This window comes from Athene noctua, chromosome 6 (genome assembly GCF_965140245.1).
Source record: "Athene noctua chromosome 6, bAthNoc1.hap1.1, whole genome shotgun sequence".
Taxonomy (NCBI): Eukaryota; Metazoa; Chordata; class Aves; order Strigiformes; family Strigidae; genus Athene; species Athene noctua.
Genome location: NC_134042.1, coordinates 35,082,963 through 35,100,512, shown reverse-complemented (window position 1 = coordinate 35,100,512; position 17,550 = coordinate 35,082,963). Strand labels below are relative to the sequence as shown.

General features: G+C 36.5%; 1 protein-coding gene across 2 annotated transcripts; it reads left to right on the top strand.

The window, feature by feature from the left end:
• The first annotated feature begins 314 nt into the window (after positions 1-314).
• On the top strand, positions 315-17,484 carry ATXN3 (ataxin 3). 2 transcript variants are annotated; one of them, XM_074908558.1, is made up of 12 exons: positions 315-384; positions 3,557-3,721; positions 4,288-4,332; positions 5,654-5,739; positions 6,156-6,222; positions 8,555-8,642; positions 8,895-9,027; positions 10,120-10,295; positions 10,713-10,836; positions 11,578-11,666; positions 11,769-11,843; positions 12,305-17,484. In XM_074908558.1, exons 1-12 carry the CDS (start codon positions 361-363, stop codon positions 12,397-12,399), a joined length of 1,167 nt encoding a protein of 388 aa, XP_074764659.1. In that variant the 5' UTR covers positions 315-360; the 3' UTR covers positions 12,400-17,484. The 2 variants fall into 2 exon arrangements, with proteins under 2 accessions (XP_074764659.1, XP_074764660.1); XM_074908559.1 differs by lacking the exon at positions 11,769-11,843.
• Positions 17,485-17,550: the final 66 nt, after the last annotated feature.

Here is a 17,550-nt window from a genome sequence, read left to right as displayed (position 1 = left end):
GCTGCTGGACGCTGGCCGCGCTCTATGATGTAGAGGCCTTTCCGAGGGAACGGGCAATCGCGTTGCTCCAGAGTCGGTGCCGTTAAGGTGGGAAGGGCGGCCGGGCCGTCCGTTTGTTCCGCGCCCTGCGCGGCGCTCGCGGAGGCTGGCGGCGGGTCGCGCTGGCGGCCTCCGCCCCGGCGGCCTCCGCGCCGGCAGGGGGCGCCGTCACGGCGGCCAGCCCTCGCGCCGGCCTCCTGCGGGCGGCCTGGCCACGCGGGCGGCCTGCGCGGATTGGCTCCGGCGGGTCCTCGAGCAAGGGGAGGTTTGATTGGCGGGGAGGTCACGTGAGGCGGAGGCTGCTGGCCTCCGATAATAAACATGGAGTCGATCTTTCACGAGCGGGTGAGTGACGGGCTGGGTTTCGCTTCTTGTGGCGGCTGGCCGGTGGAGGAGGAGGAGGAGGAGGAGGAGGAGGAAAATTGGGTCGTCGGTTGGCCGTCCGGGCCAGGAGTGCGTTTCCTGAGGAGCTGGCCGGAGCAGCGGCCGGCTCTCCCGTCCCTGCGCTGGTCCCGAGGCAGCCCCCTGTCCCCCCGGGGAACGCTTAGCCCGTGCCCTGCTCGGCCGGGACGCGCTGCCTCTCCCCGGCATCGTTCCGGTGGCAGGATGAGGCAGCGGCTCGGCTTCCTCTGCTTTGGGGGTGTCCTGGGGCCCTCTCGCTCGGCGATGCCGGTGCCTGTGGCCCGGCCCAGCTCGGCTCTGCGAGGCCTGCGGGCTCTGCGGGGAAAGGGAGCGTTACTGGGGATCAGAGGGTCAGGGCTGAGCCTCAGCGTTTGCTCTCGCACGGTGACTGCTTTTCTTGGGCCTTTAGGAATAGACCTCGAGGATGAGAAGGCGCAAGCTGCAGCTGCTTGTCTTTCCTGAAAGAGAACTCGCACGGCTGAGAAATGAGCATGAGCAGCGGCAGGGCAGGGCTGTTTCTGTGCGCTCAGGCCGACTAGGCTGGGGTGGTGTAACGAGTAGGGGAAGGGGGAGCTGTTAAGGAAATCCTAATTCGTGTACTGTGCTTCTGTGTGCTCAACTGTGTTTCCTGTTTTGGAGAACAAATGTTTCTATGAACTACTGTGACTTATCCAGGTTCCCGAATATGAGATATTTATACCTTAATGCTAATCTTTAATTGTCTTTTAGAATTGTCTTGTTTTATGTACTTTCATGCAATGTCTCTGCACTTATGTTAAGATAACACTAGTTTTTATACAATTCTTGTTGGTTTAATTAGCAAATAAAGCAAGATAGCTGTATATAACTTTTTTTAAAAAAGAGTTACTGTTCTGAAATCCATAGAACTTGACGAGTGTTTTTTCAAACCAGGTTTGGGTTGTAAAACTTGGCAAGCGTTGTAGTGTTAAACAGCTGTTTCTTAGAGGAGGAGTGTTGGATTTCGGCCATTATGCTACAGTGACCTTGAGTTCCAGTCTAGATTCGAAAATTAGTTCAAAACAAGTGTACATTTCTCTTATCTGGCCTAGCCTATCACATACTACATGATAACTTTTTTTATTACTAAGTTGCTTTCTAGTTAAGTAACAAAATTTGGATGAAATTAAAGTGACAGCTTTTTATTTCAGATGTTCCAATAAAAAGGCATGAAAAACATGGTATTTATGAAAGAAATTTAACAAAACAAAGACTGAAGCCATGTGACATTCTTAACAGGAGAATGACAGTTGCAGAAAGTAGGGCTTAGGGAGACACTATCTTGGAAGTTGGTCCTTTCTTTGGTAAGATACAAGTGGTTGAAAACACTGAAAACAGGGCAGCAGTTTATATCAGGATAGCTTTCAACAAGGAGATTTCAGAATGTGGAATGATGCAGGATTCTCTGCCCCCCCCCCCCCCCTTAAATTGTTGTCTGTTAAAAACTGTAAGATCAGTTTTCTCTTCTGCATTTTGCACTTAATATGTACAAATTTTGCATATGAAAAGTAGTGGTTATTACTTTAAGATAAAACTGTACAAACACAGAAAGGTCATTTTAGTGAAGTTAAGATTTAAGCATGTAATACAGCTAATTTTCAAAAGTATTTTAATATCTCTTTGTTTCTAAATTAGTTTCATGTAATTCTGATGGAGAAACCTGTGATTCTTGAGCAGGTTCTTCTGTTATAGTTTTATCATGTGAACAGCAGCAGGGATGTGGTCCCAAAGGGACAGGAGCTGGCGTTTAGTCTTGAGTTTCTTGTCGTGGGAAGGACATGAGCTGGAGGAGGCTTCTGGATTCCTTTGAACCTGGCTGTACAGCCAGTCTAGCTTTAATAACTCATTGCTCAATTGAGTGATGAAGCCCTAGGAAGATTCTGTAATCTGGGGTAAAGGGAATTTTTGAGACTCCTCCTGTAAAGGAGATCATGGGAGACTTGAGTGTATGATTTGTATGAGGATTTCATAGAAGTTTAAAGAATATTCCACCAAGGCATGCTCTTGTATTAGTTTCTGTGGGTTTGGCAGGAGGGAGGTGTGCTCTTTATTGTTGTTGAAGAGTTTTAGTTTTAATAGAATGCATTCACATTAGAGTTCTTAATGTAAATAAAAATGAGGACTGATTAAAACAAAAAAGCAGGATTTTAAGACTGATGTTGATCTTGTCTTGCACTTGCAATTTGGCTATTTGTGAAGAAACATTGCTTTCCATGAGGAACTAATTTGGTTGTTTTGATTTTTATATTTTTTTTTAGATATTTTTAAAGTTCTGCTACAAAATCATGACTGACACTTATAGTTTACTCATTTTTAATTTGGATTGACAGTCTAAAAATGCATATCTAATATGCTGGATATGTTTTCCATTTAAATGGTTTATTAACACAAAATAGTTTCATTGTTTAGTATCCTGAATATTTTGTCATCTCATCATTGTCATCAAGATTTTAGAACCAGTAGTATTAGCTTCTTTTACTTAGTTCCTATACACAAATTTCATGTGGAAAATCACTTTCTCGGCAATAAACAAGTCATTTATAACCTGAACTGAGTAACCTAAAATGTAGATGTATATTTTTAATCTCTCCAGAGTCCCAATGGTCTGCTTTTCTTTAGCCACATGTGGAGAGCAGATTACCAATGGCCATACCTGGCAGGGAAGAAAAGCTAAAAAAGAACTAGAGCAGAAAACATTTTTACTTGGAAGTAGAGATCTAAACCATTTCATTTTCATGTGGTAGTGATTTGGAAGAGGACAGAATCCATTTTCCTGATGGTTGTGGAGTCGTGTGATTTGAACAGGCCACTGGCAATATTTACAGTGTTTTCAAAAATAATATTTTTACATGACATTTATTTCCATTGAGGAAATGAAGTAGTATGTGTGTTGGCTTTTCTTCCCCATCAAATGGATGGGAGGGTTGTATTCTGTAACTTACAGTGTAATACATCTGAACAATATATGGCATTCTGGGTGAGTGGGGAGGGCAGGAAGTTTGCCAGAATGAAATGGTTGAGTTATTTTACACAGTAAAACATTAACATGATTTTTTGTTGTTGTTGTCTTTGATATTTTTTTCTCTTCCAATGTTAGCAAGAAGGCTCATTGTGTGCTCAGCACTGTCTGAATAATTTACTACAAGGGGAATACTTTAGCCCTGTTGAGTTATCCTCTATTGCACAGCAATTGGATGAGGAAGAAAGAATGAGAATGGCAGAGGGAGGAGTGTCTAGTGAAGAATATAGAACATTTTTACAGGTAAAATCATCTTAATTGAGGTTGCTTGATGTTTGTCTGAAATCTAATATTGTATAGCACAGACCTGCTATTGCATAGCTAGAGAAGGTTAATTTCCTAATGCTAAAACTTAAATTTGTAGGCCTTTTCACACATCTTAAATTTGGCATTTTCAGATGTTACTAGTTGCTTCATAATACTGCAAAAAAGTAGTAACATTTCAGATGTTACTAGTTGCTTCATAATACTATAAAAAGCTACATTATCTTCATTTTACAGGTAGGAAGGTTAGGCATGGTGAGGAGGAGGATCAGCAGTTTGCCTTTTGTTTTTGTAAGTCAGTGGCAGAGATAGGAACAGAAGTTCACATCCCTGTCTGTCCTTTAAGCACTAAGCATTTTTCATGTAAAGGTTTGACTTCTTAATTAATAAGCTTATTTGGGCACTGTAGCCTTACAGACTGGGACATAATGAGTTGTTGCTTTAAATATGTGCAGCTGTATTTATTTTCAAAACTGAATTATTTCTGACCTTTTATGCTTACACCATTTTTTCCCTTTTCTCCCTCCCATTCTCACACTGAGCAGCAGCCTTCTGTAAATATGGATGATAGTGGATTCTTCTCAATTCAAGTAAGCATGGCTCTTATACTGACAGAATTTATTTATGCACTGTATGTTCTCTCATTTAAATGGCATCAAGCTTTTTTCATCTAAGTTTCCAGTTTATACCTTTAATGGGGTTAAGTGCTGAACTTTTAAATCTTTGGAGCATTTTGCATTAAGAGCAGTGACTTGCAGTTCTTCAGTTCATGGGCCCTTAAACACATAGTAGAAGCATGGACTCCTGAACTGTGAAATGACACCTGCTGGCAATAAGCTTGATTTCTAAATTGCTTCTTCTCAGCACTTCAGGTATAGATCTTAGCTCCCTAGACTACAGGTGAAAAAGCAGACTTGAGATTGTTTTCTCAAATTATAGACTGTAAATCCCTTGGCAGTGGTTACAGGGTTATCTCAGTGATCTGCAGAATGGAAAAAGCTGCAATATCTGCATTCCAGTTTTTGTAACACTCCAGACACTTTAGAAATGTTTTTTTCTTTTTATTTTTTAACATAACGGAGAAGTAATTAATAATAAATACCTAAACCAGAACAACAACAAAAGGTATTGAACACCAAATTGGGGCTTGTGTATATACTAAAGCTGTAGGTAATGCTTTGCACCTTTGACTGTCTCCCAAGCTTTCAGAGGTGCTCATCAGTGTTCCAGAATCCCTCGAGAGCCTCTCTTCCTGTGGCAGGACAGGGCTGTTTTTCTATTCAGTGAAAAAATATTAACAGTTTGGCATTTCTTGTGTCCCTGATTGTGCTGCTTTGATATTGAAGCTGAAAAAAATTCTTCCTCATGTTCTACTAGTTTTGTCCTGTCATTGCTTTGCTTGCTACATAGTTGGCTTGCTGAAAGGAAGATGAACTGTTAATTTAAAACTTTATACCATTATTTCAGATAGCTTTAAAGGGTTATTAAAAAGAGTGTGTGCTAATGTACCTGACTGATCCTGTGACCATCCAGTAGCTACTGTGGGGAAGGATGACATTGTATTTGTGGGGGAAGGGAGGGCAGAGCGGTACATTGAGAGCAGAGATGACAGTTTGTGAAGTGTCTGTGGGAGGTGAAGTTACAGCTTTGTCTGGGGGAGTAATCTTATTAACACATCTCAGTTAAATCCTAATTTTGTTACTTCCCCTTAGATATGGTGTGTGTGTTATGTTTGCATGTAGATTCATGACAGCTGCATTTTGAATAATGTGATTCCTAGGTTTACTAGCCATGTTTTGAAATCACAAGTTTTATGAAAACAGTGTAATTGTTTATAGCAGCTAAGATGGTTGCATTGCTTAAATTTAGATTTGACTATTTTGACTCATGAAAAGTGCTATTTTTTGACAGGTTATAAGCAATGCCTTGAAAGTTTGGGGTTTAGAACTAATCCTCTTCAACAGCCCAGAGTATCAGAGGCTTGGGATCGACCCTATGTAAGATGTTTTTTTCGTAGCACCCTGCTTTCATTTTACAGAAAAATAATGCTCTTAATCTGTGATTTAAACATTTCTTTAAAATTACTATTTCAAGCTCTGTTGCATTCTGATATTTTTATTATCCCCTCTGTTTTAATTTTTTTCCTGTCGGGGCTGTTTATGAGCAACTGTCCTCTGTGCCTTCATGATATCTTAGTATCTGTGGCATCACAAATATATGGAGATTTCAGTAATGTTGACAACTTCCTAAATGTTATAAAAGCAGTATGAGTACTCTGTAACATCAACAGTTGTATTGCTGAAATTTTATTATATAAGGTTAAATTAGTGGTAGCAAAGAACTTAAAAATTAATATGCACTCCAATATTAGAGTATTTAATTTTATCTATACCTTTTGTTTTTCTTTTTACAGAAATGAAAAATCATTTATTTGTAATTATAAGGAACACTGGTTTACAGTTCGAAAGTTAGGAAAACAGGTGACATTGTCTTTTTTTATTTAAAAATTGACTTCAGAATGGGGGTGGAGGAGTGGTTGCGAGCAGACCATGTGTTGGCCTTTTGCAAGCTTTTGCTGCAGTTTGCTTTAATAATATCCCATATTAAAAAAAAACACAAACAAACAACAACTAAATGTTTGTTCTATCACAGAAATGCCAGACAGCTTTTTATGAATGTTAGCCTGGGGAAAGACCCTAGGATCAATTCCCTAGTGAACCTGGCCTTGGAAGCTGCAGCTCTGGTAGAGTCTGTGTGACGTCTTAAGCTCTTTTCTTTCTTTTCTGCATGAAAAATAGCAGAAAAATTGTACAGGGGGGTGCAGAGGGGTGGGAGTCCTAGAGAAGGATTAAGATCCCTATAGAATGCAAATTTATTTTAATGCATTAAATTATTTACATTGTAAAAATAATTTTGCTCATTTAAATGGACCATAGGTATAGAAAAAAGTTCAAATTTCAAATGTGTTAATATTTATGATTGCTAGTTTTGAAGAGTGTCCATCAGGATAAGATTGGGGAAAGTAGAATCACAAGCTTGCACTATTTTAGAAAACTTTCTGAAAGTTGTATTACAAGCAGGAAATAGTTATTAAAGGTAAGGGATGGCTATACAAGTATATGGTGTGTATATATATATATAATAACTCAAGTCACATCCATGTCTCTTGTAACACCATTGCAGTGTTTTATTTCAGTAGCCAATTATTGTTTTGGATCATACTGCATAAACTTTTATAAACATAAAGTGGTTTGGTGGTTTTCAGGGTTTTTTTGGTCATAGAAAATGTTCATTAAATAAGTGTTTAGATTCTACAGTAGTGGACAGGAGTCTCTTTTACACCAGTTGCAAAATGAATCAAACAGGGTTATCTATGTTGTCATCCAGATTTAAAAAAAAAAAAAAAAAATAATTTCCCCTGCGAGAAAACAAACTAAACTCTGTTGTTCTGCTTTAGTTTAAAAGTATGGCTAATGTTTACAGGCAATTTTTTTTATGTTTGATACTGAAAAGGCTGAATAGTCTCTTAAAAGTACAGGAATGTTCCTTATTATATGTTGAGTGAAATTTTGTGAGATAGCATTCTATCCCAAAATGTTCTAAGTTGAAGGGGGATTGTCTTTTGTCTGTACACATGGCTTTTAACCACATGAAGACAACACTAGGTGTCTGTTATCTAGGGAGTAATGAGAAGATAGACAAAATTTGACTTAGAATTGACCTGCTTTTCTTCTGTTAAAGCAAAATTACCAACCTTCCTCCTCTGTATTCCCTTTTAAAAGTTTGTCTGTAATCTGCCATATTTGTTTATGTAACTTTATATTCCCTGCTCCTGCACTGTTGGTCCACTTACCCTTGCCTAGTGGCAAAGGGTGTTTTTGACAAATTAAATGACTGAATGACAGAATGGTAGATAGTCACCTGTATTCCAGGTGAATTACAGCATGGGCCCGACTGCAGATATATGATTGCATATATGGAAGTTTGGGTAGATAAATGCATTTTTGTGAGAATGGAGATAGAATTCTCCTGCTATCTGAAATGGTGCTTCCTGGTTAAAATTGGGTAATACTTAATGAGTACGGTATAAAAAAGGTTCTTCATATTGATTACAATATATATGGGGACTTAAAGGTATAATATTTTGTCTTCCATGTTGAATATATTTTATCTCTAGAAAAAGTGTTATAAATGACTAGTTGTCTTCAGGGGACTAGAAGTGATCTGTGTGTATTTATCTCAAGTGTCCCCTATTGCAGTATTATGCTGTAATATCAGCATATTCAATTGGAGTTAACTTTTCTTAATTTTTAAATTTTAAAAATTATTTCAGAGGGAAGTAAACAATAGTTTTCAGCATCACCAGCTATTAAATGAAGAATGTTTAATGAAAGATTTTCATGGAAAGAATTCAAGTTCTGTTTCTTAATTTATGAAGGGTTTCTTCCTTCATTAGTATCTGAACAGATTTAAAACTAGATCAAGCAAAATTTTAGAATCATGTCTGAAATAAATCAAAATATAATGGTAGAAGAATTATCTGTTTTAATCTGTTTGCCTGGTACTAGTGCTCAGTAATGGGAGAGAGCAGCAGTAATTTCCCTACTCCACATCTGTTAGCTGAAGAGTATTTGAAGGGTAACCTTTAGCAGTATAGGTATTGTGCTTCAAAAGAGTTCTAATTTGATAATTTATTTTACTAGATTTATTCAGATATTCCATCATAGAAAATTACCACAATGTACAGAAATGGATTACCAAGTAATCTTTATGCTAATTTGTTCTCTCAAACCTTTTTTTTCTTAATTACAGTGGTTTAACTTGAACTCTCTCTTGATGGGTCCAGAACTAATATCAGATACATATCTTGCACTTTTCTTGGCTCAATTACAACAGGAAGGTAATAGTAACTTGCAGATGTTAAATCTCATTAATTAAAAGTAGGTAATAATCATTATTTATTAGAACTTATGTATTCAGTTAACTACCCTCAGTTTTATGATTGAAATAGTGAAATAATCCAAGTCCTTATAATGAAAGGTAGAGCCTTACATTGTAATAAATTGCACATCCTTGTGTTCCATACGGTGTGCATTTTAGAGTGTTTGTGCATGCACCTTAATGCTGTAGACTTACGATTTCTTTTTCTCAGGTTATTCCATATTTGTAGTAAAAGGTGACCTGCCAGACTGTGAGGCTGATCAGCTTTTGCAGATGATTCGGGTACAGCAGATGCAGCGACCAAAACTAATTGGAGAAGAGACAGCACAGTCAAGAGATCAGAGGTAAGGTAAATAGAGATTTTGTTTTAATAATGGTCAATATGATCTGTTTCCATGAGTAATGCCTACATGGAGACAACCCCCTTAAGTAATTATAAGTACCTTCAGTGCAGTACACTTATTACCATTGCACACAGTAAAAACAAGTTGGTGGAATACAAATGCTGTATTTTTAAGTGGGCAAAATCTGCCTTAATAGGCAATCTTTCCATGTGCATAAGCACTGTATAGTGCAGAATTTTAAGTTCATGACCACAATATTTTTCTAATTAGAGTAAAATGGGTTAGCAAATCTTATCAAACTGTGGTTAATAGTAATCAATCTATAATTAAGATTGTCTTGTGCATTCTGTCATAAGTAAAAAAAAAAAAGAAACTAGTATCTGAATTCTGCATCATATAAATCACACATCATTCCCTTTTGGAGTAATTTCACTGTAAATTTTGTGGTGCTGCTCTGTTGTGATGCATCCTGCTAATATAAAACATTCTTGAAAGCATATGAAGTACTATTACTGCAATAATTTTATCATGTTTTCGTAGTGAATAAGTTGCATACTGATAAAAAGGCTTAAGGCTTTTCAGATTAATTCATTATTATTTCTTCCTCTCTGTAAAGGTATACTGGAGTTGTAAATTGATGGAATGAAAACAAACTATTTGGCAGTAATATGGAAAGTGTGTATAGTTTACAGAGAATCTGTGGCTCTAGTGTGGTCATCAAAGCTTCCTAAAAAGGAGACCACATGCACTATTTTCTGCTGGTATAAGTGTTTAAACAGCACCAGGCTTGAACAAGATATATTATTGCTCTTTCTAGACTTACTGGTTTTGAAGTTTTTCACATTGAACAGTTTCTTATCGACATGTGCATGGGTTTAGAGTTGCAGTATTTTCATTTTTTACAGCTGCAAGCTCTGTCTCGTAGAAATGAAAATATTTGTTTATATAGCAGATTTTTCACAACAGAAATGTTTTTTCCAAAGTTAAAAAAAGAGTAGAGTTAAATCAGGAGAAGATATTTACTTCAGATCTTAGAGTAAAAGTTAATACCATTGCAGTCTGAATTCTGCCATAAATGTATGAATTTCACAGACTACCCAGAAGTGATGTGGACCAAGCAATAGAAGTTAACCATCCTTTTGATGGAACAGGCATGTTAGATGAAGATGAAGAGAATTTTCAGAGAGCCCTGGCTCTAAGTAGGCAGGAAATTGATATGGAAGATGAAGAAGCTGATCTTCGCAGAGCCATTCAACTCAGCATGCAAGGTACAGTGCTCATTTAAATTTCTCTTACAGTGTTCATGTTGCTTATGCTTTGGTCTGAAATCAGTTTCAGTCAGACACTTTTTCCAGCATGTGTCAACCTCTAAAAGATGGGCTTTGATTCGTAGAAGGACAATCCAGAACTCCCTGTAGCTATCTCCTTTCTGCTTTTTGAAAAGTTGTAACTTTCCTGTTAGCATTGATCATTAGCAAGCAAGAAAATTGGCAAAGGGTGGCAGGAGGGAAGGGAAACAGTCATAAGGTGAGGAGAGATAGTATCAAGTGAAGTTAGCCTATGTGCTTAGTTCTCTGACAAGTCCCTTTCTTCCTCTCCAGTTTGAAGACATTTTCTTAAGCTATATTTAATTTACTGACTTCATTTTACTGTAATTAGTAGGATATGGCATGTTCTGGTTTTAGGTAGTCGTCGAAGTGAGTTCTCGGACTCATTACCACAGAACGTTCCTCAGTTGCCTCACACCAGTCAGACAGACTCCCTTTCTTCAGAAGAACTGCGAAGGAGAAGACAAGCATATTTTGAAAAGTAAAGTAGTTGATAGAAAACTGCACGTGGAAGTACATGTCATATTTTTCAGTGCTTTTGGGGTGTGGATGAGTTTCTGGCTGAGCTCCAGCTTAACTCTTCTCTCTTGACAGGTTTTCCTAACAGTACCTGAATTTTGCTATTCCCAGGTGGTTCCTACGAAGAAGCCTGTAAATAAGAGGGGATCTGTTAGTAATGCAACATCAGACTTACGAAGAAAGAAAACATATATGTTCTAGAAGTATTTAAAATTAAAACCTCTTAAATTTCTGTAATTACTTTCCAGAAGAAAAGTATTTTATCTCCAAGACTTAGCTGCTGGTAATGATGCCTCTAATGTGCATCACATGAAAGCATTTTATCTTATGTTGCTGTTCTGGAGCACCTTCTTAATATACTGTTGGGGTATTGTAGCTTTTCCTTATCTCTGTCTCCTAGTGATGGAGGAAATAAAGACCAGGGAGAAATGCTGTGGATGGGAGGAGTTAGACTTTGCATGAGAGGATAAGAATGCAAAACATCCGAATTCTGTGAAAACAGTAATGTGGCTTGGAGTATAATGTTGGGAAGATAGGTGTCTGAAGGTTAGCAGGGTGATGTGATTGAGATTTTAGGTGCAGAGGTGTTACTGTACCAAACAGCTTCTACTTCGCACTCTTGCCCTTCCTTACAATGAAATAAACGATACAGATCTCATACTGATGTTGATCTTACTCTCTTACAAATTTATAACACTTTCAGGCAGCAACAACAGCTACAGCAGCAAGATCAGATCCCGAACCTACATGATAAGCCAACTCTAAGCTCAAGCACTCCAGAAGCTGACCCAGGTGTTTTTTTAAACTTCCTTTCAGCACTGAAATATTTGGTTTTTCCAGCTTTGTATTGTGCTGTTTCCTAACTTGCCTTGTCTGCCTATTTCCTCACTCCAGTAGCCATTTGGCCATTGCTCTCTTTGGCAATGAAGGAAAGGATGACTTTCTTGAAAAGCCTGTTCTGCTTTGAACGTCAGTATCTTCTTTCAAAGTGAAGAGCATTAATATTAGACCATTTTAGTTATGGCTTTTCTTTTTGTTATTTTTGTTTGGCTTGAGCATTATAAATTGTAATCTTAGGGATTTGTACCAACAATTTGTTTTCTAAATGACTTTTAAAATTGTATGACAGTGTAATAAACTTGGAGTAATAGCTGCCAAAATTACTGGAACCAGTTTTCAGTAGAGCATAAGCTTGTAGGTCTTGCCAGTATTAGGTATTGGTGATCCAAAATGAATGTATATTACTTGTTATAAAGTCACTGTTGTGAATGGAAAGCAAAGTGCAAAATGTTCACTGATTTTTAAAAACCAAAAACCCAATTTTGGGTGTGGGGTGGAAATGAGACAAAAGAAACATTGAAAGCATTTACCTACAGTTGAGAACTAGCTTTGTGCCTTTATTACAACTTATATGCATTTATTTTCTTTAGGAGGTGATATGAGTGAAGAAGATATGCTTCAAGCAGCCATGAATATGTCTCTGGAATCTGTTAGAAATCACTTGAACACAGAAGAGGAGAAATGACATATCTTCTTTTGTTTTTTCTTCTCTTATTGTCAAAACACTAAGTCTTCATTATAATTTTACTGTGTGGATGTTGCACAAGCAGGGTTCATTTCAGAGTTCTGGAAGCAGGAATGAGGGGGGGCTGGATGTCAGGGTTTAGAGGGAATCTGCAAATACAAAAAAAGATTGCACTAATTTAGAAAACTACTACAGAACATTTGTTCATAAGAGTAGCTGCGTTAAAATTAAACTATTCACTTGAACAAAGTTTAGACACGTGTAGCAGCTGTACCTTGCAATTAAAAAGCGATTTTATATTGTTTTGAATTCCATAGAAAATACAGAAGGTGCTGACAAGAGCATCAAATGATTTCCTTCAGTACTAATGGAAAAGTAGATACAAGTAATAAGTTGTACTCATAAATGACTAAATTCTTTATAAGAAATCACTTAAAATGGGAAAAGGAATTCTGTTTATCTTAGATAATTTATTTTGTGATTGTTTGTTCTGAATTACTTAATAACAACTTTTTGATCCTGCTGTCCACTTTTGAAATGACCCATTCTGCAGGAGAAACATGAATCCATAAATTTCATACTTTGCAATTAAAGAGAAAATCTTCAGTGTATTGTTGATTCTAATGAATCTTTTGAAGATTCTGAATCTTTCAGTGACTTCTGACACTTTCTGGTTTTGCTTTCAGTTCCAACTCTAAAATTTTCAGATCCATGTTTAAAGTAGGATTTTTGCATTGCCTTTTGGCAGATAACTCGCTGCTTTTGATTTTTTTAAATTTGTTTTCTTGTGCTCTTTCTAGTTATGCCACACATTACTGTAAAAGCAGCATATAATCAGTTGAGTTAAACAGGTTTTCTTTTCTACCTCTTCTGGAGTCTTTTTACTTCTTCAAGCCCAACCCTACATTCTGGTCTTTCACTATGAGAGAGCTGTAACTGAGTAGGAGAAAGGAGGAGGGGATTTAGGTGCCATAAAGTCAGTGCCACACACATAAGGTGCATTCCTGCAGTCTGAAATGACCCCTTGTGCAAATAGCTCCTTTAAGAATGAATATTTATGTATGTGTGGATGTTCTTTCTGAAGTGCTTTTTATGAGTGTCTGTCAGAATGTTGCAGCTTTTTCAGGAATGGCCTTTATTCATGCACCTTACAATTTTTTACCATGCTGTTTCTGATCCTGAGAAAATTGGGGAGCAAAGTATGTGAGATGTCTTACAACCAATAGCATAAGCTATTTGCTTTGATATCCAGGATGAATGTGTAACAGGGTGACCAAGCCTAACTTTCAGCTTCAGTGCAAGAATTGAGATGTTTCATTTTCCTAAATGGTGCTTGAAATACAAATTCTGTTTACATATAAATTATATGGAAATATGTTATAGATATAGGGTATGTAAGCTGTTGTCCACTTAATGCATTAACAGTTAGCACAGGCACTCTAAGAATCTTTTGAAGATAACCCCAAGTTTCTTTATCAAAATATTCTGAAGTTATTTCATTGCACAATAGAAACATTTAATTAAAATTAGCATGAAATGAATGGTAGCTAGATGGAAATACACATTCAGCATTACCTAGTACTGTACATGAAAGGGCTTTTACCTCTCAGTAAAGATTTGTTTACAGCAATGGTTTCTTGATATAGTGTAGTATATTATTAGATTATACATAATTGGGCTAAATTCTGTTTTCCTTACCTGTGTACTGAATTTCCACCAATGTCACCACTACTGGTATGTGTAAGACAGTATGGATTTTGACATGAAACAGCACTATTTTTAAAAACTGATTTTAAATTTTGTCTTTTTTAAATAATCCTGTCATGCACACATTATAATTAATATTTGTAATGTCTCTAATACAGCTAAACAGTGGCTTAAAAAGTCCATATGTGCATATGCCATTTTGAAATGCTGTGTTTTTCAGGATATAAATTTCTGCTTTCAGTTAAAAATTTATATGAAACTGAAAACAGGAAAGGAATCTCTAAAGCACTGAATTATTTCTTTGCTCATCTGTAAATTATCCACAGCTTTAATTTCCCTTATTTTGTTGTGCCATAAACTGATTCTGAAATAAGACTCATTTTTATAAGTAGGTATAGGCTGGCAATTTGATACCAGTACTTGGAACTTGGACCTTTTATCGTCTATTATAAGAATATAATAAAAATGTATTATTTCTATAGCTATATAGTGTAGCAGCCCTATGTTAAAAAAAAAATGCCTAGCTCATTGAATTGCGTTAACTGTAACCCATGACAATTACATGTTTTTATCATCACTAAAGCATGGAGGTTTGCATTTGAACTTCCACGTGAGTCTGTAAGTTACTTCATCACCCAAGTGTTTTAATATGTAAGGAATATAAAGTAACAGTGCCTGAAAAGCACAAATGTGTCAGTCATCACAGGGCTAACCTTATTCCTTTCTCTGTAGAAACATTGTCGCTTTACAAATACCAATTTGATTTTCAGAGGAATGTCAAGTTTAATGAAATAGGCATATCTGCCTAGTCAAGCAGTTAAGAGGTAGCAATTTAAGCTACGTATGTTAATTGCACCAAAGGGAAAGACTAATGCTAATTGCTGACAGTACATAGTTTATAACCCAGACCTAAAGTTCAAAACGTGTGGACCTGACAAGCTGTCAATAAAAAACTGATCTCATTTTTTGTTGTGCATTCTTTCAGCGATAAACAGTTTTCAACGTGGCTGAACTATGCTCATTAAGGCATTTTCTAATTTAGAGCCTATTTCTAGTGTTATCTAGTCTGTCAAACTGAAGGGTTTTTTTCCCACGTTGTAGCTTTAGGCCAAAGTCCACTGTAAAGGAGTAATTACAGTATGATATTTGAGGGAATTCCAGACTTATTCATCCAATAGATTTTTACAGTCTTCCTCACAGTGTGCAGTCCGTGTGATGTAATTTGTGTTTTTCTGCCTATAGAAATCAAAGGGTAGGGGGATTGAGGGATATTTACATTAAATATCTTCAAAAATTAGTTCTGTATGTATAATTCTGTAAACTGCTTTCATGGTCTTGTAATGAGGGCAGGAATAAATCTTGTAGTGCAGTCATGCTTGATTAGGCACAGCAGATAAAAATATGAGCTATTCAAATGCTTACATTTTTCTGGGCTTGAAACTAATCTGATACAATACTGTCTTACTTTCCAACATTTGGGCTCCTTGTGCCATTAAACTTCAGCAAGTTTAAATGTAATTTTCAGCTAAGGTACCTACTGTTTTTCATACTTTGCAGACTACTTACAAAGGATCAATACAAAGTTAAATCTCCAATGTGTTTTAATGTTGGTCTGTTGTTTCTATTACAAATCTATAAAATTGTGAGTTTAAAATGGGTTTTGTACGTGTGTAGTAAACAGTTTTATCTCAAATACTATCATTTGCAAGCTTCTTTGTTTAATCACAGAACTGACAATTAGGCTGTTAAAAATGAACCAGAATGTGTTACAATTCTAAAATGTCTGTGAAATTTTCTAGAATTTAGTTGTTGTTTCAAATAATGATGAAAATGTACAAATGGTGGCCTTCTTACTGAGAAATACAGGGAATTGGATTGTAGAACTGTGGAACTTGTAGTTACAAAGAAGTATTGTACAATTCATGTTATCAGTATGTACTTTTAAAGGAATTGGAAAAAAAATCCAAAGAAAAGAATCGAAGTAGGAATTTTTTTAACAACTTAAATATAAAATCATGTTGCTCACTTGATAAACCATTGCTGTCTTGCCTAAAACAAACTTAATTTCTGGGAAATCTTCATAGTTACTCACAAGAAAGTCTGAACAGGTAATGCATATATACCCATTCCCCACATACACATGATAAGTCATTCAAGAACAGTGCTCGATACATTCAAAGTGGCCTGGTCCAAATATTCATTTCTCTAGTTTCAAATTACTAGCTGCTTTGTGTTGTGTCCCGGTTTGCATCTTAAAAGCATGAGCTGTTCTGCAATAAACTTTTTTTAACCTGCATATGCTCATTTTGCCTTATTTGCATTTCAGACATGGAGGGAATGCTTTAGTATTTCACCTGCCATAGTCACTTCTTTCCCCAACTACAGTTCTTCAGAATGTTAAAGTACATGTGACTTTTCAACTGCTTTTACCAAATCAAAATGTTTCTACCTTATTTTCTTGGTTAAGAAAAGCAAATAATTGTTACTACACTTTTTTTAAAATCCCTTCCCCCAGTATAGCCACTGTGTGAATTCAGGTGTTTGAACAGAAAGGGATGTAATAGTTAAATGCCACTGTGCAAAAAGAAAAAAAAAAAAAAGGATAAAAACCTTGATATTGTCTTTAAAGCATGGAAGCATTGATAAAATTTTATTTTTTGCTACATGAAACCTTGTGTACAAAACAGTATAGAGTTGGGATTTTGTAAGGGAATAATTTTTTTCATTTCTTGCTTAAATAGTTGTGTATTTTAGAAATAATTTTCAGTAATAGATTTTTTTGTCTTGAGACTGCTTTCAGTATCATGTCTTTAGCTCTGGATTCCTATATAATTTTTGTCTATTTTGTGTATATAAAGCAGAGAATACTGTAAAGATTAACAAAAGGAAAGCTGAAATGCTTTGTCACTGTTTTGATTAGAAAATGGCAGTGCTGTTTGATATTTTGAAAATGCTCTCCAAATAGGCACGAATCTATATGGTTGTATTTGATATAACTTTTTTAAATAAATATGATTATAGCTTCTAATGTTTCTCTCTTGACCTGAGTGTTTGCATGTGTGTGTTCCCTTCTATGTGGATTGGGCACAGAATTACCAAACGTGAAAATCAGATAATATCCATGGGCTTTTCACCCGATGTTGTATATATATGTTAGTAACAAGGTAATTTTCTGTTATATGTAACTTAATTTTTTGTCATCTCTGACGTCTTTTTATCTCATGCTTGAAAATTAAAGACACTCCCATTAGGAAAAAAGTGCTGATTATGTTACATCTTTAAAAATTGTATGCTTTCTAACTTTAAAATAAGTTAATATTCTCTGTTTTGCTACCAGAACACACATTCTTTTTGTGACACAATGAACTTTTTGTGCTTAGTAAATCCACAGAGTAGACTGGATCATGTCTGTGTATTTTACTCAACAGTAGATGAAGCCAGTCA